This window comes from Ranitomeya variabilis, chromosome 5 (genome assembly GCF_051348905.1).
Source record: "Ranitomeya variabilis isolate aRanVar5 chromosome 5, aRanVar5.hap1, whole genome shotgun sequence".
Lineage (NCBI taxonomy): Eukaryota > Metazoa > Chordata > Amphibia > Anura > Dendrobatidae > Ranitomeya > Ranitomeya variabilis.
The window spans coordinates 137,249,115-137,274,249 of NC_135236.1; the positions used below are offsets into that span (position 1 = coordinate 137,249,115).

General features: G+C 45.5%; 1 protein-coding gene across 1 annotated transcript in view; it reads right to left on the bottom strand.

Moving 5' to 3' along the window:
* Positions 1–22,887, bottom strand: part of SYNM (synemin) — a 59,697-nt gene extending 36,810 nt beyond the window's left edge. Inside the window, exon 1 of the mRNA XM_077263387.1 lies at positions 22,013–22,887. Coding sequence (XP_077119502.1) covers positions 22,013–22,807 — 795 coding nt within the window. The 5' untranslated portion in view covers positions 22,808–22,887. The remainder of the gene's footprint in view (positions 1–22,012) is intronic.
* Positions 22,888–25,135: the final 2,248 nt, after the last annotated feature.

Sequence of the window (25,135 nt, forward strand, 5' to 3'; positions counted from 1 at the left end):
ACCCTTTAACACAGTGAATCAGCCTCCTTACCTTGGCAAGCCAGAGCTGGCATGTCACTCTCCACAAGGAGAAACGTTACCACTTAGTCCTCAGTCCAGAGCCTCTCACCTACCCAAATTAGTTCTCATGCTTCGCACTGACGAGGGCCAATAGCCCGAAACACCGTGTCTGCGAATTGAGATTCTGATTTGGCTTTTATCCTAAGTCATATTGAAAGACTCGTTAAAGGGTTGATTGTGACTTGTAGGATCGCTACTTCCAACAGGTGGCGCTATAGAGTTCAAGCCCTCTTTCTCTCTGAATAGGCAATTTGCATATTCTTGAGATATTGTCACTTTCTTTTATTTACACCTTGTTGCCTAGGAGACCGACTGCCACTGCTGTCTAGCTAGTAAAAACTGCACTGGAGCTGGCTGGGATTAAGAGATAACAGTGTGCTCCAGTGATCCCAGCTAGCTTCAAAGCAGTGCATAAAAGCTCAATAGAAAAGTACTTTTAAGAACTGTGCATGTGCGAGGGTGATGAGGATGGCATTCCACTCCTCTAATATCTCCCAATGTTTTACATGTGTTGTATTGTACTGAATTCTATTGTTATCCTTCTGTGGCTACAGTTCCTGTTAGTTGGGTATCACAGGGTTAACTGTTGGGTCGGCCCATAGTGGGGAGGAGGATTGCGGAGCTCTGGGTTAGTTTCAGGGAGAGGAAAGAATTGAGTTAAGATAGAGAAGAGGAAGAAGTAGGACACCCTCTGGTCAAGGTGATCTTCACCTGGGGTTTGTGAGCGGAACAAGAAAGCCGACAGAGAGAAAGAAAGCATCTAAGAAGAACTTCATTGGTGTGACGGGAATACTCTTAGCAGGGGAGATGGGGAAGGGGACATAGAGCCAGAAATGGAGTCCCTAAGGGTCTCTGGGGGATGAATAAGTGTCAGCCAGGTCTTGGAAGCTGGTCACATACAGTAAAGTGGCGGCCACAGGTGCTTTGTTTTAGTGGATCCCGAAAAGTGGGCAGAAATAAAAAGGTCATTGGAAAATGTCACCTGCAGAAATCTAGAAAGGTTGAAGGTCCTTGACTTATTCACCAACTGTGTAGCTGAAAATGTTTATTGAAGACATGCCTCTGTGTTGTAACCAAAAGAAAGACATCTGCATCTTCTGCTGTTCTTTGTGGGCATGTGAAACTGACAGTAAAGAGGATTTTGTTTTTGTAGACTGGTGTGGTTTCCCGTTCGTGGGGTCACGGGGAAACGGAACCGTGCAATGTGTGACGGACAAGAGGAGCTGGGAAGTGTCCATTGAGGTAATCTGTTCACACACATTGAACATGGACCCTGTTTTTCTGTAGCAGGCTGGGCGGTGGAAAACAAGTCCCTCGCCCATGGCTACCGCACCATGCCCCGTTCCACATGTTTGGTCACCGCAGCACTGGTTGGTCACATAGGCAATGAGCTATAAATAAAAGAAAATGCCTATATCTCAAAATCGGGTGAAAAAAATAATAAACAGTAAACTGCTTGTTTTTAGCTTTTTCTTAGTGATACATTGTTGGATTCAGGGTCTCTTTGCCTACATCATGCTGCTCTCGGATGGGGTTGCAAATACCTGGTGACTGATTCCCTTTAATACGTTTATTTGATAAATGTATTTTTGGATGATTGGAGCGATAGCCAAAAGGGGTGATATTTTCCATGTAGGAGTGTCACTCAACTCACTCTTTGGATTAACATATCTTCATTACTAGTATACAAATAACATATTTTCACATCAGCTTGCCGGTTGTTCACAATGAGTGCGATGTACGGATGGATCATAGGTCCGGTTCCCAGATGAAGCAATTCAATACATATAAACAGGTATCCAGCATCCGCCCCCAAAACTCTTATTTACTTAAAATGATTATTTATTGGTATGCCCTAAAAATAGAAGTAGTTAAAAACAAAGTGAAACACTTGGCCTACGCATTTCAAGTATTAAAAGCTCTTAGTTTGGCCCTTTTTTTAACTACTTCTATTTTTAGAGCATACCAATAAATAATCATTTAAATGTTTAAATCCCGTTCCAATATCACTGATTGATTGCAGCCGGCCGGGCGCGACCAATCAGCGCAGCGGGGTTTAAATCTCGAGCCAATATCGCTGATTGGTCGTGGCTGGCCGGGCACGACCAATCAGCGAAGCGTTGTTCAAATCCCGTGCCAATTCGCGGCCGGACTGCGCCTGTCGCTGATTGGCAGCTGGCGAGACCAATCAACGACGCAGGATTTCCGTTACAGACAAACAGACAGAATTAGATGATTATATAGTAGATACCTGATGCGTTAGAATCGGGCCACCATCTAGTATTCATATAAACATTGGTGCTTACATTTATGTTTTAGCCCATTGGACACACTGCCATTGTTTTTCTCCTGTCTTTAAGAGTCAAAACTTTATTAGTCATCTATCGCTGTATGACAGCTTGTTTTCTACAGGATGACTTATAGTTTTCAAAGACACCATTTATTTTACCATATGATAAACTTAAAAACGGGGAAAATTTTTATTCTCTCCCTTACACACTGTCCTCCATGTTGTTCTCTCCCTCATAGACTGTCCTCCATGTTATTCTCTCCCTCACACACTGTCCTCCATGTTATTCTCCCCCTCACAGACTGTCCTCCATGTTATTCTCTCCCTTACAAACTGTCCTCCATGTTATTCTATCCCTCACAGACTGTCCTCCATGTTATTCTCTCCCTCACAGACTGACCTCCATGTTATTCTCTCCTTCACAGACTGTCCTCCATGTTATTCTCTCCCTCACAGACTGTCCTCCATGTTATTCTCTCCCTCACAGACTGTCCTCTATGTTATTCTCTTACTCACACACTGTCCTCCATGTTATTCTCTCCCTCACACACTGTCCTCCATGTTATTCTGTCCCTCACAGACTGTCCTCCATGTTATTCTCTCCCTCACAGACTGTCCTCCATGTTATTCTCTCCCTCACCGACTGTCCTCCATGTTATTCTCTCCCTCATAGATTGTCCTCCATGTTATTCTCTCCCTCACACACTGTCCTCCATGGTATTCTCTCCCTCACAGACTGTCCTCCATGTTATTCTCTCCCTCACAGACTGTCCTCCATGTTATTCTCTCCTTCACAGACTGTCCTCCATGTTATTCTCTCCCTCACAGACTGTCCTCCATGTTATTCTCTCCCTCACACACTGTCCTCCATGTTATTCTGTTCCTCACAGACAGTCCTCCATGTTTTTCTCTCCCTCACAGACTGTCCTCCATGTTATTCTCTCCCTCACAGACTGTTCTCCATGTTATTCTGTCCCTCACAGACTGTCCTCCATGTTATTCTCTCCCTCACAGAATGTCCTCCATGTTATTCTCTCCCTCATAGACTGTCCTCCATGTTATTCTCTCCCTCACACACTGTCCTCCATGTTATTCTCCCCCTCACAGACTGTCCTCCATGTTATTCTCTCATTTACAGGGTGTCCTCCATGTTATTCTCTCCCTCACACACTGTCCTTCATGTTATTCTCTCCCTCACAGACTGTCCTCCATGTTGTTCTCTCCCTCATAGACTGTCCTCCATGTTATTCTCTCCGTCACACACTGTCCTCCATGTTATTCTCTCCCTCACAGACTGTCCTCCATGTTATTTTCTCCCTACAGACTGTCCTCCATGTTATTCTCTCCTTCACAAACTGTTCTCCATGTTATTCTCTCCCTCACAGACTGTCCTCCATGTTATTCTCTCCCTCACAGGCTGTCCTCCATGTTATTCTCTTACTCACACACTGTCCTCCATGTTATTCTCTTACTCACACACTGTCCTCCATGTTATTCTCTCCCTCACACACTGTCCTCCATGTTATTCTGTTCCTCACAGACTGTCCTCCATGTTTTTCTCTCCCTCACAGAATGTCTTCCATGTTATTCTCTCCCTCATAGACTGTCCTCCATGTTATTCTCTCCCTCACACACTGTCCTCCATGTTATTCTCCCCCTCACAGACTGTCCTCCATGTTATTCTCTCCCTCACAGACTGTCCTCCATGTTATTCTCTCCCTCACAGACTGTCCTCCATGTTATTCTCTCCCTCATAGATTGTCCTCCATGTTATTCTCTCCCTCACACACTGTCCTCCATGGTATTCTCCCCCTCACAGACTGTCCTCCATGTTATTCTCTCCCTCACAGACTGTCCTCCATGTTATTCTCTCCCTCACAGACTGTCCTCCATGTTATTCTCTCCCTCACACACTGTCCTCCATGTTATTCTGTTCCTCACAGACTGTCCTCCATGTTTTTCTCTCCCTCACAGAATGTCTTCCATGTTATTCTCTCCCTCATAGACTGTCCTCCATGTTATTCTCTCCCTCACACACTGTCCTCCATGTTATTCTCCCCCTCACAGACTGTCCTCCATGTTATTCTCTCCCTCACAGACTGTCCTTCATGTTATTCTCTCCTTTACAGGGTGTCCTCCATGTTATTCTCTCCCTCACACACTGTCCTTCATGTTATTCTCTCCCTCACAGACTGTCCTCCATGTTGTTCTCTCCCTCATAGACTGTCCTCCATGTTATTCTCTCCGTCACACACTGTCCTCCATGTTATTCTCTCCCTCACAGACTGTCCTCCATGTTATTTTCTCCCTACAGACTGTCCTCCATGTTATTCTCTCCTTCACAAACTGTTCTCCATGTTATTCTCTCCCTCACAGACTGTCCTCCATGTTATTCTCTCCCTCACAGGCTGTCCTCCATGTTATTCTCTTACTCACACACTGTCCTCCATGTTATTCTCTTACTCACACACTGTCCTCCATGTTATTCTCTCCCTCACACACTGTCCTCCATGTTATTCTGTTCCTCACAGACTGTCCTCCATGTTTTTCTCTCCCTCACAGAATGTCTTCCATGTTATTCTCTCCCTCATAGACTGTCCTCCATGTTATTCTCTCCCTCACACACTGTCCTCCATGTTATTCTCCCCCTCACAGACTGTCCTCCATGTTATTCTCTCCCTCACAGACTGTCCTCCATGTTATTCTCTCCCTCACAGACTGTCCTCCATGTTATTCTCTCCCTCATAGATTGTCCTCCATGTTATTCTCTCCCTCACACACTGTCCTCCATGGTATTCTCCCCCTCACAGACTGTCCTCCATGTTATTCTCTCCCTCACAGACTGTCCTCCATGTTATTCTCTCCCTCACAGACTGTCCTCCATGTTATTCTCTCCCTCACACACTGTCCTCCATGTTATTCTGTTCCTCACAGACTGTCCTCCATGTTTTTCTCTCCCTCACAGAATGTCTTCCATGTTATTCTCTCCCTCATAGACTGTCCTCCATGTTATTCTCTCCCTCACACACTGTCCTCCATGTTATTCTCCCCCTCACAGACTGTCCTCCATGTTATTCTCTCCCTCACAGACTGTCCTTCATGTTATTCTCTCCTTTACAGGGTGTCCTCCATGTTATTCTCTCCCTCACACACTGTCCTTCATGTTATTCTCTCCCTCACAGATTGTCCTCCATGTTGTTCTCTCCCTCATAGACTGTCCTCCATGTTATTCTCTCAGTCACACACTGTCCTCCATGTTATTTTCTCCCTACAGACTGTCCTCCATGTTATTCTCTCCTTCACAAACTGTTCTCCATGTTATTCTCTCCCTCACAGACTGTCCTCCATGTTATTCTCTCCCTCACACACTGTCCTCCATGTTATTCTGTTCCTCACAGACTGTCCTCCATGTTTTTCTCTCCCTCACAGAATGTCTTCCATGTTATTCTCTCCCTCATAGACTGTCCTCCATGTTATTCTCTCCCTCACACACTGTCCTCCATGTTATTCTCCCCCTCACAGACTGTCCTCCATGTTATTCTCTCCCTCACAGACTGTCCTTCATGTTATTCTCTCCTTTACAGGGTGTCCTCCATGTTATTCTCTCCCTCACACACTGTCCTTCATGTTATTCTCTCCCTCACAGACTGTCCTCCATGTTGTTCTCTCCCTCATAGACTGTCCTCCATGTTATTCTCTCAGTCACACACTGTCCTCCATGTTATTTTCTCCCTACAGACTGTCCTCCATGTTATTCTCTCCTTCACAAACTGTTCTCCATGTTATTCTCTCCCTCACAGACTGTCCTCCATGTTATTCTCTCCCTCACATACTGTCCTCCATGTTATTCTCTTACTCACACACTGTCCTCCATGTTATTCTCTCCCTCACACACTGTCCTCCATGTTATTCTGTCCCTCACAGACTGTCCTCCATGTTATTCTGTCCCTCACAGACTGTCCTCCATATTATTCTCTCCCTCATAGACTGTCATCCATGATATTCTTTCCCTCACAGACTGTCCTTCATGTTATTCTCATTCTAGTATATGTATGTAGTTTATTTATAAACGTTGATTGGTCGAGGCTGGCCAAGAGCGACCAATCAGCGCCACAGAAATTTGGTTACAAACAGACCCTTAGACAATTATATATATAGATGCTATGTTGGATATAGGGCCATAGCCTAGGGGCAGACTATCAATAATAGGTGGGTGAAAGAATAATATGGCAGAATGGACCTGAAATATCTGAAAGCCTAGAGGATGGCCATGGTTTAATACGGCGCTTCATGTGGAAGCTGTAATGGCAGCCAATGATGCTGTCACCTTGCCAAAGACAAGTGTGAATTTTTTTACTAGACATGAAATATTGATGTCCCTGCAGGCATACAGAATGCTGAATTCATCCATAATATGGCATATAGCTGTTCTAGGGTTCTCCAGAGCACCTGCCAGAGCAATGAGGCGCCATCACACAACGGGCTTCATGTAATGACTTTTTCTGATGGAAGATAATTTAAGCAAATGCTTAACCTTCATGTCAGCAGCTCTGCTAATTGTATTATATATATTTAACCCACATGCTTTCGTCGACCACCAGCTTTCATGTATGGGGTATATTTAGCTGAGGATGTATTTTATTACTGTTATAGTTCTGGAAGGGTCACGTCTGCTGTCATTCATCACCTGTTTGTGGTACTGACAAAAATACTTAAGGAATCTGTGATTAGGAATAAGTAATTTATAAACTAGCGAAAGAAGTTAAGGATATTCTGAAAAAGACATGATCTACAGAGGTGATCTTCATAGAGTTACAATTGTATCACAGAGGGACCTATCACTCAAGATTATCTAAAGGTCAGATTACTGGGACTCTGGAGCTGAGTACCTCATCAATCTCAAAGAAAATCTTTCTTATAATTGACATTTTAAAACACAGTTTTCACAGTTTAGCAATCGCCTGATCTAAGTGGCTCCAGGTCATCTAACCTGTAGTGTAGCTCCCTGGGGGGCAGAGGAAGCAGTCACCCTGGGCCCCGCATTCGGAGGGGTCCACCCGGAGCTACTGTCACTGATAAACATATCGGTATCTGCAGTAGAGCAGGGAGACATAATCTACCTGCACTACCGCTCTCTGTTCTTAGAGTGACCTGCAGTCTATGGGAGTGCAGGTGATTCACCGGCATAAGCGCAGAACTGCAGAGTCCTGGCGTGGTGACGTCATCACGCCTCGCAGGGACTCTGATGTCCTGTGCGTGCGATTAACTTGTCAATATCCTGGATTAGGAGTGTATGAGCTAATGCGGGGGTCATTATACAGTGTGGGAGCTAATGCAGGGGCCATCATAGACTGTAAAAGCTAAAGCAAGGGCCATTATACAGTGTGGAAGCTAATGCGTGGGCCATTACACAGCATGGAAGCTAAAGTGGGGGCCATTATACAGCATGGAAGCTAATTTTAGGGCCATTATACTAATGTGGGGGCCATTATACTACGTGGGAACTAATGTGGCAGACTTTACATAGAATAAGAGCTAATGTGGGTCCCATTATACAGCGTAGGAGCTAATGCGGGGAGCCATTATACACCTTGAAAGCTAATGCAGGTGGCCATTATACAGTGTGTCAGGATCCTGGATTAAGAGTGTAGGAGCTAATGCGGGGGACATTATACACTGTAAACACTTATGCAGGGGCCCTTATACAGTGTGAAAGCTAATGCCGGGACCATTATACAGCGTGGAAGCTATTGTGGGGGCCATTATATTAATGTGGTGGCCATTATACACTGTGGGAATTAATGTGGAGGCCATTATGCAACTTGGAACCTAATGCAGGGGCCATTATACAGTGTGGGAACTAATGTGGGGCCCATTATACACCGTGGCAGCTAATGCAGAGGTCATTATACTAATGCGGGGGCCATTATACATCGTGAGTACTAATGCGGGTGTCATTATATATCATGGAAGTTAATGTGTGGGCCATTATACAGTTTGGTATCTACTTTGGGGGCCATCATACGATGTGGGGACTACTGTGGGGGCAATTATACAGTGTGGGAGCTAACACGGGGCAATTATACAGTTTGAAGGCTACTGTGGGGGGGCATAATACACTATGGGGGCCTTTATATACTGTGGGAGCTACTGTGGGGGACTGTTATAAAGTGTGGGGGCCATTATACCTTGTTGGGACTACTGTGGGGGCCTTTATACAGTATGGGGGGTCATCAAACTGTAAGAACTGCTTTGGGGGCCATTGTGCAGTGTGGCAGCTAATGTGAGGGCTATTATACAGTTTTGGGGCTATTATGGGTCCTTTCATGAAGTGTGGGGGCTACTGTGGGCGCCATTATACAGTGTGAGGACTAGTGTGGGGACCATTAAACAGTGTGGAGGCTACTGTGGAGGATATTATACAGTGTGAGTGCTAGAGTGGGGGCCATTATTGCAACGCCAAATACAAAACAGAGATGCTCTGTGTGTGGATCAGTATTACCATATATGTAAAGACACAGTGAGCTAGGGAGCTCACCTGTGATGGTTGTTCTCGTGAGAAGCACAACACTAACTAAATATGATGGAATCTACCTAAGGCTACAGAACCCACCGCCCACTCCAGGCGTGCAGACAGGAACTGGTTGAAGTAAAGAGGTAACAGGAAAAAAATGGGTACAGTGCCTGCGAGCGCTGCCAACAAGGTAGATGAAGCCGTTATAGTAGAGAAAGGATTTATTGATTAAAACAACGCATTTCAGGGATGGTCCGTCCCCTTCATTAGGCATGTAGAATGTGGAGTAACCCTCTAACCATTTGTACCAGCAGAGAGGGACATGACTGGTTAAAACAATCATATCTAACTCCATTAAGATCTCATCCCCACAGCGATCTTCAGGTGTGTATTTATATAAAATTGGAAAACAATTGTAATACCAAAATAGGATTATTTAGTTAAATGCATATACATAAAATTTAAAAATATTATAAAGATAGATAAGAAGGATACTAAGTCCACTAATTAATAAAAATAACACCTAACCTGCTAGTGCCTGAACCTGAAACTGCCTTGTCTGGTCCGGTCTTCTATCCAGAAGCCGATCAGTCTGAAACTGTACCAGTGGCCGTCCTGTCTTCTATCTAGAAGCCACAATGTCTGAACTTGTACCAGTGGCCATCCTGTCTTCTATCTAGAAGCCGCACAGTCTGAACCTGTACCAGTGGCCCTCCTGTCTTCTATCTAGAAGCCGCACAGTCTGAACTTGTACCAATGACCATCATGTCTTCTATCTAGAAGCCGCACAGTCTGAACTTGTACCAGTGGCCATCCTGTCTTCTATCTAGAAGCCGCACAGTCTGAACTTGTACCAGTGGCCCTCCTGTCTTCAATCTAGAAGCCGCACAGTCTGAACTTGTACCAGTGGCCATCCTGTCTTCTATCTAGAAGCCGCACAGTCTGAACTTGTACCAGTGGCCATCCTGTCTTCTATCTAGAAGCCTCACAGTCTGATGTTGTACCAGTGGCCATCCTGTCTTCTATCCAGAAGCCGCACAGTCTGAACCTGTACCAGTGGCCGTCCTGTCTTCTATCTAGAAGCCACACAGTCTGAACTTGTACCAGTGGCCATCCTGTCTTCTATCTAGAAGCCGCACAGTCTGAACTTGTACCAGTGGCTGTCCTGTCTTCTATCTAGAAGCCGCACAGTCTGAACCTTTACCAGTGGCCATCCTGTCTTCTATCTAGAAGCCGCACAGTCTGAACTTGTACCAGTGGCCATCCTCTCTTCTATCTAGAAGCCGCACATTCTGAACTTGTACCAGTGGCCCTCCTGTCTTCTATCTAGAAGCCGCACAGTCTGAACTTGTACCAGTGGCCATCCTCTCTTCTATCTAGAAGCCGCACATTCTGAACTTGTACCAGTGGCCATCCTGTCTTCTATCTAGAAGCTGCACAGTCTGAACTTGTACCAGTGGCCGTCCTGTCTGCTGTCTAGAAGCCGCACAGTCTGAACTTGTACCAGTGGCCATCCTGTCTTCTATCCGGAAGCCGCACAGTCTGAACTTGTACCAGTGGCCGTCCTGTCTTCTATCTAGAACCCACACAGTCTGAACTTGTACTAGTGGCCATCCTGTCTGCTATCTAGAAGCCGCACAGTCTGAACCTGTACCAGTGGCGATCCTGTCTTCTATCCAGAAGCCGCACAGTCTGAACCTGTACCAGTGGCCCTCCTGTCTTGTATCCAGAAGCCACAATGTCTGCATCTGCACCAGTATCCAGTCCTGCTTGGGACTCCAAACTCCAAGCGGCTACTGCTCTGGACACTGCCCTCATGTGATACCTGGCTGCTACCTGCAGTTCAAGCCTGACCTCCCATCAGAGGCTACAGTGAAAACCAGGTAGCTGCTTAGATACGCCCCTCCAGGGAAAACCCGGCCTGTGGTGCAGTGGGTCCACGATACACCAGCATGACAATTATACAGTGGGGGAACTGTGGGACAATCATATTGTGTATAGAGGAGCTTTGGGCTCATCTTACTGTGCATAGAGGAGGTGTAGGGGCATCAGACTGTGTATATGGGAGCTGTGGGTGCATCAAACTGTGTATAGGGGAGCTGTAGGTCCATTATACTATGTGTAAGGTAGGTGTAGGTGCATCATACTGTGTATAGTGGAGCTGTGGGTTCATCATACTGTGTATGGGGGGACTCAAGGGACATTTTTAAATGTCAAGTGGACACTTAAGGACCATTATTGTTATAGTGGCACTCAGGGTATTGTGACTGCTAAAGGTGCATTTTTAGGGGCAAAATGTGAACAATGTTTTCTAGGGCACTTGCACATGGCATTAATGTATTTTCAAGGGGAAATGTTATCATCTAGAGGGCACAAAGGAGACATTTTACTAAAGGGCACAGTGGTGGCATTACTATGTGGGCCGTAAGATGAGCGCTGTTTTCATACCACACAGCAGGTGCAGTAATAGGGACACATACGGCAGCAGCGGCTCAGCATTGGGGTGACAGTAGAATGAGGAGATTGTGCAAGTTGGGAATAGACGTGGACGGTGCTGGAAATGTAATAAGTCAAATGTGTCTTTCTTGTAATCTCTGCAGACGAGTCTTCACTGGAGAAGTTGTCTTGTCAGTCTGGGCCAGATGGAAAAGACGGGAAAGTGAACAGCTCCATCAGAGCGAAAGTTAGCTGTAAGTCCCCATCTATAACTGTACTGTAATCTCTTACATGTTCTGCAGGACTGGTATCTACCACTATATGTCACCGTATGGGAGTAATATCAATGCTGGTCTTGGTATAGGAATTGTTTTTCAAAAAAGCAGCTTCATCTGCTGAGATTCCCTTATACCCAGGTTTAGGGTGTCGCACCCTAATTGTCATCAGGTTTACCTGATTAGGGGCCCACTCGGATGTTTTGCTAGCCCCCTCCCAGAGCTGAACCCCTAGCTACGCCTCTGACTCTAACCCACGGGCCTGAGCTATTATCACTGGGTAAAGCTGTGTCTAGCCACTAATTTCTCAGTTACTTGTCATTGTGAGCTATCCTTGGTGGCAATCGTGAGTTTATTGATTTCCAGGATTTTATCGTGTCAGTGCTTTAGAGAGCTTTCAGACAGTGACATAATATTTTATGTAAAGTACAATTACTGGAATGGAACTTTGTGCTGAAGGTTGTATCAGAGTGCACCTATCATAGAAAATTTAAAGGGAGTCTGCCAACCTCAAAATTGAAATTAAACAAGTTATACATTCATACACTGCATTCCAAATTATTATGCAAATTGGATTTAAGTGTCATAAAGATGTCATTTTTTTGTTTTTTAATTAAACTCATGAATGCAGGAGTGAACATATCGCATGTGAAGCCGATGCGGCAGCATCGGTGCCCGGTGGTGGAGGGGGACCACTGCAGGGCAGCTAACACTGAAGGCAATCTGGCCTGTTTATCTGGCCCCAAGGGGCCCCTGGCCAGATTGCCCTCACACGCGGCGGGCACAGAGTGGAGCAGAGCTGCAGGGATTCGTCCTGCATCCTGTCAATGCATCATGTCTGACACAGCAGCGCAGCAAGATGACATCAACATTCAGCGCGCGACTGTGCCAGAAAGGAAGCTGCAGGCGACAAAGATGCTGCTGCTGGAGGGGGGATGTGCAGAGAGGTGAGTGGTGTGTGTGTGTGTGCGTGCGTGAACGTGCGGAGAGGTGAGTGGTGCTGTGTGTGTAGGTGGTGGAGAGTGCAATGATGGGGTGGTGGGGAAGAAAGCAATGGTGGTGGTAGTGGAAAGGACAATGATGGTGGTGGTGCAAAGGGCAATGATGGAGGAGGCGGCAATGATGGAGGTGGTGGAATAGGCAATGATGAGTGTGGTGGGGGAAAAAGCAATGATGGAGGTGGTGGACAGGGCAATTATGGGAGTGGTGGGGAGAAAGCAATGATGGAGGTGGTGGAGAGGGCAATGATGGGGGTGGTGGGGGAGAAAGCAATGATGGAGATGGCAGAGAGGACAATGATGGGGTGGAGGGGGAGAATAATTATGAGGTGGTGAAGAAGGTAATGATGGAGGTGGTGGAGAGGGCAATGATGGAGGTGATGGGGAGGGCAATGATTGTGGTGGTGGAGAGGGAAATTATTGGGGTGGTGGAGAGGGCAATGATGGGGTGGTGGAAAAGGCAATGATGGGGTGGTGGAAAGGGCAATGATGGGGTGGTGGAAAGGGAAATGATGGAGGTGATGGGGAGGGCAATGATTGGGGTGGTGGAGAGAGAAATGATTGAGCTGGTGGAGAGGGCAATGATGGAGGTGGTGGAGAGGGCAATGATGGGGTGGTGGAGAATGCAATGATGGAGGTGGGGGAGAGGACAATGATGGGATGAGGGGGGTGGAGGAGAATGAGGGATGTTGGGGATTGGCATACGAGTAAAAAGGACTTACGAACAGGGGGAGGTGGAGGAAGATGTTAGAAATGGATGTAAAATGAATTGGGTGGTGAGGAGGGTGCTAAGCCCCTGATGGCATCCTCCCCCATCTCACAATTCATTGTGATGCTATTGGGGACTTAAAATTTATTGGGGATTGGGAGAGGAGGCGGTAAGGTGCATAGGGCGGAGGATGATCAGTACCAGATAGCGTCTTTTCCCACTTCCAAATTCATTTTGATGCTATCAATGACTTCTAATGAATGGGGGGGACACAGGACAGGGACTAAGGCTATGTGCACATGTTCAGAATTTGCAGGAGAAAATTCTGCTGCATGTCCTAATGTGTTGACAGGAAGAAAGTTGTGTAAAATACAATTATTTTTTTTTCCACATTTTGCTATGCTTTTGTTACGTATTTTTCCCCATTAGTATGGGTGACATATGCTGCAAGAATTGACATTATGCAGATTTTAATCTGCTGCAAATTTGCAAGGAAAAAATAAGCAACATGTGCATGAGACTTCAGGGATCTCATTCACGTCGCTGGCACTGTAAAACCTTGCATATTTTCCGTGTGCACATAGCCTTACAGTTAATTGGGGAGAGTCACAGACTGTATAATTTATATTATTGCGAATCAGAGATTATAGGTAATGGGGGACACAGTGCCGCTTAGCACTTTATATTTTAATGGTGTGTGGCTAATAGTATATTAATGGTGGGGTACATATCTGTATTTGGGGGGAGACACATGTATGTATACAATGTATTTGACCTTGTTATTTTCAGGGCTGCGAAGATCATCGTGACAAGACGAGTCGTGGCTGGGAGATGCCGACATGAAGATCTGACAAGATGAAGAAGAAACTGGAGAAAGCGGCTCTAATCAGACGAGATGTCAGCGGTAAGTGCCTGGATGCAGATATTATTCTGTATCTGCACTGTGTGACGTGGAGTGATAATGTTTTTTTGTAAAATCCCTTATTCTACATTCTCCCATTTGTGTGAAATGTCGGATGGCACACAGACTCATAGAGTTTTATGGGCCCATTCACACATACATGAAAATCACAAATCTGAAAATGAGATTTGTGACGGTCAGAGAATGTTCTGTTCTGATCCGATTTTGAGGATCAGAATGGGACATGCTCAATGCATCTGTAAAAGCGGGCAGCACAACAACACGGCACATATATACAGGGATGTAGCCTTATTATGTATAGCACAGTCCCTTAGTATATAGTGTACTCATTTATTATGTACAGCAGAGACCCTTAGTATATAGGGTACACACTTATTATGTATAGCACAGTCCCTTAGTATATGGTGTCCTCACTTATATATAGTACAATTCCTTAGTATATAGTGTACTCTCTTATAATGTCTACAAAGTCCCTTAGTGTATAGTGTACTCACTTATGTATAGCGCCGTCCTTAGTTACAGTTTCCTCTTTTATTATGTATAATACCGTCCCTTATTACATACCATACTCTCTAATTATATATGGTGCCATCCCTTATTATATAGCTTCCTCTGCTGTTATGTAAAGTGCTGTCTCTTACATAGTTTATTCTTGTTATTCATAACGCCTTCTTTTATGACATAGTCCCCTCTCTTGTTAGATATAAAATGACTGCTTATGAAGCAGCCGATGACCAGATGACTAGTCCATCAGCTCCTCCATTAGAAAAGAAGCTTTCCCATGCTCCATCAGCAGTAATTGCATTATATATCTAACAAGAGAGGACGGTATCTAATAAAGACAGGGTTCTATATAATCCGATATGCATAATAAAGGAGACTATGTAATATATATACATGTATGTGTGTGACATGTATGTGTGTGTGGCTATATATACATATATGTAGCTTTGTCGCCATAAAAGGAGGGGGGCCCTGACACATTTCTTGCACAGGGGCCCCAAGCAGTCAGTTTCCGCCCCTGCATGAATAGTATTGTGTCTGAGGGCTCTTTGGATCACTGTAATCAAGCACTTGTGATAATTAGTTTGCCAGGTGAGCCCAATTAAAGGAAAACTAATTAAGAATGATGTCCCACAGTATTTAGCAGGCCAGAAGTTTCAAGCAGACTGAGAAAAAAAAGGATCTCTCTGCTGCCAAAAAGCATCAAATAGTGCAGTTCCTTGAATGGGGTATGAAATCATTAGATACATTTTCGTTAAGAAAGCATGATTCTTCAGATTAAGGCTACTTTCACACTAGCGTTAACTGCAATCCGTCACAATGCGTCGTTTTGCAGAAAAAACGCATCCTGCAAAAGTGCTTGCAGGATGCGTTTTTTCTCCATTGACTAACATTAGCGACGCATTGCGACGGATTGCCACACGTCGCAACCGTCGTGAGACGGTTGCGCCGTGTTGTGGCGGTTCGCCGGGAGCAAAAAACGTTACATGTAACGTTTTTTGCTCCCGACGGTCCGCTTTTTCCGACTGCGCATGCGCGGCCGGATCTCCGCCCCCACCTCCCCGCACTTCCCCGCACCTCACAATGGACAGCGGATGCGCTGGAAAAATGCATCCGCTGCCCCCGTTGTGCGGCGGAGACAACGCTAGCGTTGATGACCTCGGCCCGACGCACTGCGACGGGCCGAGCCCGACGCTAGTGTGAAAGTAGCCTAAGAGAGAGCAGCTGCTAAAATACCATTACAAAGTAGCAAACAGGTATTTGAAGCTGCTAGTACCACTGGAGTCCTGCAAACCTCAAGGTGTACGATGCTCCAGAGGCTTGAATTTGTGAATTAGCCTACTATTCTGCAACCCCTAAACAGTGCTGATAAGCAGTAACGCTTGCAGTGGGCCTAGACAAACATGAAGACTAATTTTAATACAGTGTTTTTTACTGGTGAGTACCATGCAACTCTTTATGGTCCAAATGGATGGAATAGTAAATGGTCAGTGGATGGCTACCATGTCCCCACAAGGCTGCAATGTTAGCAAGGAGGTGGTGGAGTCTTGTTTTAGTCCATAATCATGGGGAGAGAGGTGGTAGGCCCCTTTTGGTTCCACGAAGGTGTGAAAAGTACCTCTGTAATATATATAGTATCACTATATGGTCACCATCAGCGTTTGACTGGAGCACCTTGATCCCACCAGAGAAAATCATTCTTGGGGCCCACTATGTAGCTACATAGAAATAGATACAAGACCACCATTTGTGCGGTAAAAAGTGCTAATATCAGGGTATAATATAAGGTAGTACACGTCTTAATTATGTAGCAAGGGTTGGGGTAGCCCCTCGCAGAATATAATTTAGCCCCCTCATAAAATATAACGCAATCCCCTCTCATAGAATATAATGCAGCACCCCACAAAATATAATGCAAGCCCCTCAGGTGTAACGCAGTCCCCACCATAGAATATAATGTAGCACCCTCATAGGGCATAATGCAGCCACCACAGAATATAATGTAGTCAACTGAGAGAATGCAGCCCCACTACAGAATATAATGCAGCCCCCCATAAAGTATACTGTAGCCCCCTCACATAGTATGATATATCCTCACATAATATAATGTAGTCAACTGAGAGAATGCAGTCCCCTACAGAATATAATGTAGCCCCCTCATAAAGTATAATGCAGCCCCTCTCCACCCCCATCATTGTCCTCATTACCACCTCCATCATTGCCTTCTCCCCCACCACCCCTATCATTCTCCTCCACCACCTCCATCACTGCCCATTCCACCACCTGCATCATTGCCTCCTCCCCCACCATCATTGTCCATTTCATCACCTCCATCATCACCTCCATCATTGCCTCCCCCACCACCATCATTGCTCATCACCTCCATCATTGCCTGCCCCCACCACCATCATTGCCCATTTCATCACCTCCATCACTGCCTCCCACCACCACCATTGCCCATCACTGCCTCCCACCACCACCATTGCCCATCACCTCCATCATTGCCTCTCCTCTACCACCATCATTGCCCATCACCTCCATCATTGCCTCCCCCACCACTATTGCCCATTTCATCACCTCCTTCATTGCCTCCCACAACCACCATTGCCCATCACCTCCATCATTGCCTCCCCCCACCACCATCATTGCCCATCACCTCCATCATTGCCTCCTGCTTCATCATTACCTATCACCTCCATCATTGCCTCCCCCACCATCAATGCCTCCCCTCACCCTCATTGCCCATCACCTCCATCATTTTCTCCCTCACCATGATTGCCCATCACCACCATCATTGCCCATCACCTCCATCATTGTCTTCCCCCCCACCATCATTGCCCATCACCTCCATCATTGTCTCCCCCCACGAATATCATTGTCCTTCACCACACACACACAGCTCACCACTGCAGCAGCTCATCACACACACACACTCTCACTCTCACACACACACACACATGCACACAGCACAGCTCACCTCCCCGCAGCAGCAGCTCATTCCAGCAGCCTCTTCCTCGCTGGATTCCTGGAAGCTTTCTGACTGAGACAGCAGCACGCTGGATGATGACGTCATCCAGCTGGGCTGTCTCAGACAGGAAGCAGGACGCCGGGAGCTGAGCTGCTCTGTGAGTCTGTGTGCCTGCGTGTGTGTATGTGTGCGGTGCGGTGCTGTGCTGTGTGGGTGTGCGGTACTTTGTGAGTGTGTGTGTGTGTGTGGTGCAGCTTTACATGCGGGCAGTGTTAGCTGCAGCCTGCGGCTAACGCTGCCCGCTATTAAAGAGAAATGGTATTCACGCCTCTCCACGCCCATAGGGGCATGGGGAAGCATGAATATTTATTTGGCTTTAGCAGCGGGGACAGGAGTCTGTCTCCAGCTGCTGCTACTGGCACAGGGAGGGCCCCCTTGACTCAGGGGCCCTATAGCCACTGGCAAGGGGCCCCTGGAGCAGTGGGGGCCCTAGGCAGCTGCTGGCCAGTATGCCAGCAGGTGTCAGTGCCTGGGCCCACCGGAGAATCCTCCGGTTCTCCGGTGGGCCAGTCCGAGCCTGGTCACCATCCTCCCCTGATCTCAATTCTATTGAGAACCTTTGGAGTATCCTCAAGCAAAAGATCTATGAGAGTAGGAGTCAGTTAACATCAAACAGCAACTCAGGTAGACTTTTACGTGATAAGCAAACATGCTTGGATAAGGTGTTATCTGAGCATGCTCGAATAATATGTTCAAGTCTACACACCTGCATGTCTCGTGGCTGTTCAACAGTTGCAACACATGCGGGGATTCCCTGTTTTTTAGGCAATCCGTGCCTGTGTTGCGGATGTCAAACAGCCGTAAGACATGCAGGAGTGGAGACTTGAACATAGTATTTGAGCACTCCGAAGACACTCAGTGAGCACACGAGCATGGAGGATAACATCTTATCCGAGCACATTTTCTCATCACTACTCACAAGTTCAATGGATGCAAGAATTGTGAAGGTGATATCAAAGAAAGGGTCCTATGTAGTGATGAGCGAGTATACTCCTTGCTCGAGTTTTCCCCAAGCACGCTCGGGTGGTCTCCGAGTATTTGTTAGTGCTCGGAGATTTAGTTTTCTTCGCCTCAGCTGCATGATTTATGGCTGCTAGACAGCCTGAATACATGTGGGAATTACCTAACAAATAGGCATTCCTCACATGTATTCAGCCTATCTGGAAGCCGTAAATCATGCAACTGAGGCGATGAAAACTATATCTCTGAGCAACAACAAATACTCGGAGATCACCCGAGCGTGCTCAGGGAAAATCCGAGCAAGGAGTATACTCGCTCATCACTAGTCCTATGTTAATGTGTAACTTGGCCTGTTAGGATGTTTTTGATTGCAAAAGCTTTTGATTTCAGTAAATGGGACTCCTTTAACCTGCAAATTCAACAAATGGCCATTTTCAGATGTTTACGACCTATAAAATGTTTGGAGACTCTGTTATGCAGAATAATTTGGAACACTGCTGTGCGATCTTTGTGCTGCAAGCTATTTTTGCAACATTACAGCTATTTTTGTTATTTTACTACTTTAGACAGTTTTACACCTATTGTGGTAATCCTAAAAAACCCTTTAAATGACACGTCACCATAAAAATGCAGTTCAATCAGTCAGTAACATGGTATAGAGCCAGGAGGAACTGAGTAGATTGATATATAATTTTGTGAGAACAGATTCTTTTTGGGATATTTGGTCCAGTAGATGGTGCCATCAGTGACTGACAGCTTTCTTTGTATAAGTTGGCAAATCTGTGGCCAAAACTTCTTTGACAATGGAAACTTAGACTAAATAGTCTTAACATATGACAATAGTGTTTCATAATGCTTAATAAATATGATTTTTTTTTCAGACTAAGTTCACGCCACATATTAGTTGGCTAACTTTTTGCCAGAAACTTGCAGCACAATTTTGCCACATTTTTTGGAGCAATATGCCGCGAATTAGACCATGCCTCCTCCCCATATATGACAGCTAAACCGTGGGCAGCATAGGCTGAAATCACACAGCCAAGTAACTGCGGCATTAGAGTGAAAAACACACTTTAAACGTCACCAGGGAGTCTCCTCGGACAGGTGGGTCCCTGGCGGCTTCTTGCCCACTGCCAGTGATTGACAGGTCTCTGCCTATACCTCATACAGGAAGAGACCTGTCACTCCAGGGGAGCAGGTGGGGAGAAGACATTGAGTACCTGGCCATCTGACTAGTCACACGTGATTCTCGGCGGCTGTTAAAGCCATGTTTTGCTGGAGCGTTTCAGAGCTAAACATACATGGCTGAAATCATACAGCCAGTGCTGGCTACCAGCTGTCTGTGGATTGGGCTCTATTTATCTACTGTCAGGTTCCCTTTAATGGTAGGGAATAGGTTTGTGGTCAACTGTTAACAATAGTTGGTGCGCTGAAGTAAGACATCCGTCTCAACTATATCCAAAAAATACTTCAACACACAAAAATAACAAGTCAAATAAGTATATGAGACTTATTCAAAAAAGATTCATGTGTTCACAGAAAAACAAACAAGCCAACGTTTCAGCCATTCGGGCCTTTATCAAGGTTAATTTTTTGAATCGGGAAGTCAAGGATCTATGTGAGAGATCTCCTTCTGCTACAGCAGTCTCTCACATGGATCCTCGACTTCTCGATTCACAGATTAACCTTGATAAAGGCCCGAATGGCTGAAACGTTGGCTTGTTTGTTTTCCTGTGAATACATGAATCTTTTTTCTTTATATACTTATTTGACTTGTCATTTTTGTGTTCTGATTTATTTTTTAGGTTCCCTTTAATGATCACATGATGTTACAAAAGCTCCTGTATGTATAATGTGTAGGCGTCCCAATTCTTTTCTTCATGTAATGTATATTGAATGGATTTCCAGCACAGATATTTGCAGCCATTCTCAGTTTTTGCTTTGCTTTCCCTCATTGGTTTCAGCATAGGTAAAACTGAAGTATAGAAAATTGTAAAAAAACAACAACCCCAGAATAAACAGCGGTAGGACCAGAGCCACTGTTTCGAAAGGAAAGAACAGCCATCTAAATCCGCTCAGATCGCAGTCACCTCTGCCAACCAGCACCAGCTACAGAGCAAGAATCAGCTGCACACATGTGGACCTGCAGCGGCGCGGCCCTTCCGTTCTGTTGATCGGCCTTGATCCCATAGGTCACACCGTAATGGCTCACACTAAATACAGACTCTCAATGTCATTTCCTACTAAGTCCCTTTAAAAATGACAAAAGATAAATATGGGACGAGTGAAGCTATTTCTGGGCGCCCATTGCGTCTACTGTTACACAGGCCCAGCCTGGCTGGCTGTGACTATGGCAGGTGCAGGAGTAACATGCAGATTTTTAATAATGTCACTACAGATTGTGAAGGGATTAAGGTTTATAGAAATCTTTTAATAGGTCACACAACTGGACACCGAGTCTGGAAATACAATACAGCAAGTATTAGTGAGATGGCATAGATGAAGTCCTGGGATATTCCACTCTGCAAGCATACATAGAAAATGGGAGGGCCGGGGGTGCTGAAAATCACAGCATTTTCTCCTAATTCTATCAGAAGGGATTCCTAAATAATGTGTCAGGGAAAGAGCGGCAGCACCAACGCTAGCACCCAAATCTCACCAAACTACAGACTGGCAAGTTCATTCAGATGTGCAGACATTACTAAAGTATTGCTGCATTACAGGGCAGATTTACCATTTATTCAGGGCCAGGAGGAAGGTCAGAGGGGCAATTATAGAGTCAGGGGGGCGCAATTTATAATATTAAAAATGCAAGTTCTGCATTTAAATTTCTTTAGACGCTAACCAGAATTGTAGCAATTTTTACTGTCATTCTTTTTCTTTTCACAAATGTAAAAAAAGATTATTAAAGGCTAATGTTTTTGTAAAGATTTGATGTGCCAGTTATGAGAAACCTTCTGTAAAAGCCATATGTAAATCCGGTGGGAAGTGCATTGTGGGGGTGTCCTTGCAACTGGACTGCTTTGTGTAAGTGCATTGACACCGCCCAGTGCACTTCCAACCTGATTGGCATATCATTTCTACACTAGATTTCTGATGAGTAGAGTATTAGATCATTCAAGAAAAGATATAATTTTTTATTGAGCGACAAGAGCTTATACAGCCAAAACACTACTTCGATATGTAAAATCGTGCAGACAGATTCCCTTTAAATTACAGCAAATAGAAGAAAAATATTTACAGCTGAGCTTTCAGTTGTCTTTATGTATAAACCTGATAATATTTTTCAGGTTTTTTAATACTATGGGTGTCCTACCTGGTACTCTTCCGTCTCCATGCTGTACTTCTCTTTCATCCTCAACAGTTCTTTTTCCAATATCTTCTCAATTCCCAGCAGCTCGTCATATTCTTTGCGTAATTCTTCTATCTGTAGTTTCTGTCCTCTGACCTCCTCTTCCACTCCAAGACGGCCTTCTTCCTCCAACCTCAGTGTGTTCTCTAATTCCTCAATCTTTTTTTGGTAAACCAAGAAGGCTTCCTTCCAAGACTCTGAAAGCTCCATTGACAAGCTCTGTACATCCCTTAGGCTAAACCCATGTCGCGAAACGTCTTGCATGGTCATTTGCAATGGCATCTGAAGAGCTTTATCTCTCAGGGCAAACATCTCCTCTTCTTGAGAAGTTAGAAGGATCTGACGTTCTTGTTGGAGACGAAAATACAGTTCTTCCAATGATGCCTGGTTAGTCTTTGCTTGCTGCAGATCTTTCTTGTAAAGTTCTAGTTGTTGGTCAATTTTGAGTCTCATGGACCTCACTTGCTCCCATAATTCTTGCAAATCCTGGAATTCTTGCCAAAGGTTGTCCTTCTGTAGTTCTACTTCACATTTTTGTACACTGAGCTCTTCCACTTGTCTCCTCAGGAGGCATAATTCATTAAAGTAAACCTGTGTCCATTCTGCGCCTCTTTCCTGACGAAGTCTGTGGATCTCTTCTACCAGTACCTGGTTCTCCGATTCTAGCTGCCTCACTTTAGAGAGGTACTGGTCCAAACGTTTATTCAATTCATTTAGTTGGGTTTTCTCATCCCCATACCCTCTCCTCACAGACAACATGGTTAAAAGCAATTTTGATTCCTTTTCACTGTGTATTATCCTAAGGCTCCTTTCATCAAGCTGCCCACAGAGATCTGAGACTCTAGCTGAGGTGACACAGCCTTCAGAGTTACAGGGAGTGACAATTTAAGAAGGAGGAGTTCAGAGATGAACAGAAAACTTCTCAGAAGCACTTAAAAAAGAATGATAGTTATGCAGAGCATAAAGTGACACAGTGCCATCTGCTGGGAAAATGCTGGAAAAAGATATGAAATCATCACCTTACCACACATACTAAGAAGCACTAGAGGGAATGTGTTGTTAAAAAAATAAATACACAAAATTAAAGTATTATTTTTTAAATATATATATATATATATATATATATATATATATATATATATATATATATATATATATATATACAGTATAGACCAAAAGTTTGGACACACCTTCTCATTTAGTTTATGAGAATGCCAAGAGTGTGCAAAGCAGTCATCAAAGCAAAAGGTGGCTACTTTGAAGAACCTAGAATATAAGACATATTTTCAGTTGTTTCACACTTTTTTGTTAAGTATATAATTCCCCATGTGTTAATTCATAGTTTTGATGCCTTCAGTGTGAATGTACAATTTTCATAGTCATGAAAATACAGAAAAATCTTTAAATGAGAAGGTGTGTCCATACTTTTGGTCTGTACTGTACATGGCAAAGATCTCAGGGAAAATGTGAATTTGGGTGGAAAATATTTTGGCATGGGGGGCCCCCATTTGAAAGTTCGCATCGGGGCCCATAACTTTGTAGTTACACCACTGGGTGGGCCCCTGTGTGGCTGCTCAGCTTGCGCCAATAGTACCTTCACTCTGGTCATTGGGTAGTGGGGCTTATGGACAAACTTGCTTTCAGGGCCAGGCCCATTATGGGACCTACAAGAAGGGACACAGCGGTGTTGAAAAGCTGTGGGAATTTGCAGTATTTCTACACCTCTGTGGGCCTTCTCGTTCTGACACCATGCTCTTCCTCGTAAATGCAAGTCCTCTAATAAGCTCCGATGAGCAATGTAACTATCCTTGGCCATGGCCCTTCTGTTAGAAGTCTGCGCTTGCCAAAGCTTGTGCTGCCCGTGCTGTGAAGATTACTTCCAGTTGCAGGTTCTGGCCAATGCAGGCTGAGCAGGAGCAGTGCCAGATGGCTCCCCCAAATAGTGAAGTACGGGCTGTGAACTGCAGATGTCAGGGCGCATGCATAGTTCACAGCTGGGACGTCCACAGTGCAGGTGATTAGGTCGAAGACCGTCCTTACTCTCTTATGCCCTTGGTATGCAGCATTTGCTTTGTGTAAGTGTCGTTACATAGAAGCCAATACGTATGTGGAGCGCCCCCACACCGCCGCAGGGCCGAGGGGTACCCGGAGCCGGGCCTCTGGGGTCTCAGTCCTGGGGTTGTCACGGTGGCTAGACCCGGTCCGTGGCCCTGTCTGTCAGTGGGGGACGTCCGTTGCAAATAGGTGCTGTTAACGGTGGTATAGCGGTGCAGTTGTGGGGTGCAGGTCGCGGTAAATAACGAGGACACCAGGTTGCAGTCTCTTTACCTCTTTACTGGAGATCTCTCGGTCCTCAGTCCAGAATCCGGTCCACCAGGCTGCGTAAGTCCGGCCGGTCCAATGGCACTTCCAGAGTTCTCCTCACAGGTGGAAATCAGTGCCTTCCTTCTTAGCGCTTTGTGTTGTAGTCCTTCCCTGCTGTGCTTACGGAAAGTACCCCACAACTGTTGTGTCTGTTTCTTAAGTTCCCTCACAACTCGATTAACTGATCTTCTGCTAATCTTCCGTCCCTTCCTGATGTTACAGTAAGAACGGCACCCGTTTGTCAGGTAGGCCTGGAGTTCTTCCGGGACCCTAGAGACGCCCCTCTCCCGCAATTGCCCCCCAAGACTTCATAGGTGATATGTGGTAGACAGCCCGCCTGAGACTGACTGTCCTGCCGCTGTTTGGAGTATGGCTTAAAGCTGTATATTATTCCACTCCCTCGGCGTTCCGGCCACCGGTAATGCGCCTCAGCAAGGTGCTGCCTCTTTCAACAAAACCCCTGCTGGTATTCTCCTTCTGCTTGATTTCGTTTCTCACTCAGCACAATCTATCTCGCTTCTAATCCTTTCTTAGGGCACCGCCGCTATTCCGAGCAGGCACGGTCCCGTTACGTTCTTTCAATGCCAAGCCTCTGCCAGGATCCCACCCCTGGCAGAGACCCTACTGTCTCTTCCTCCACAACCCCCTCTCTCACTAGGTGTTGCTTCGTTCGATCCAGTCAGCTTTCTCTACTAACTTCCTGCCTGACCCCCAGTTTACCCA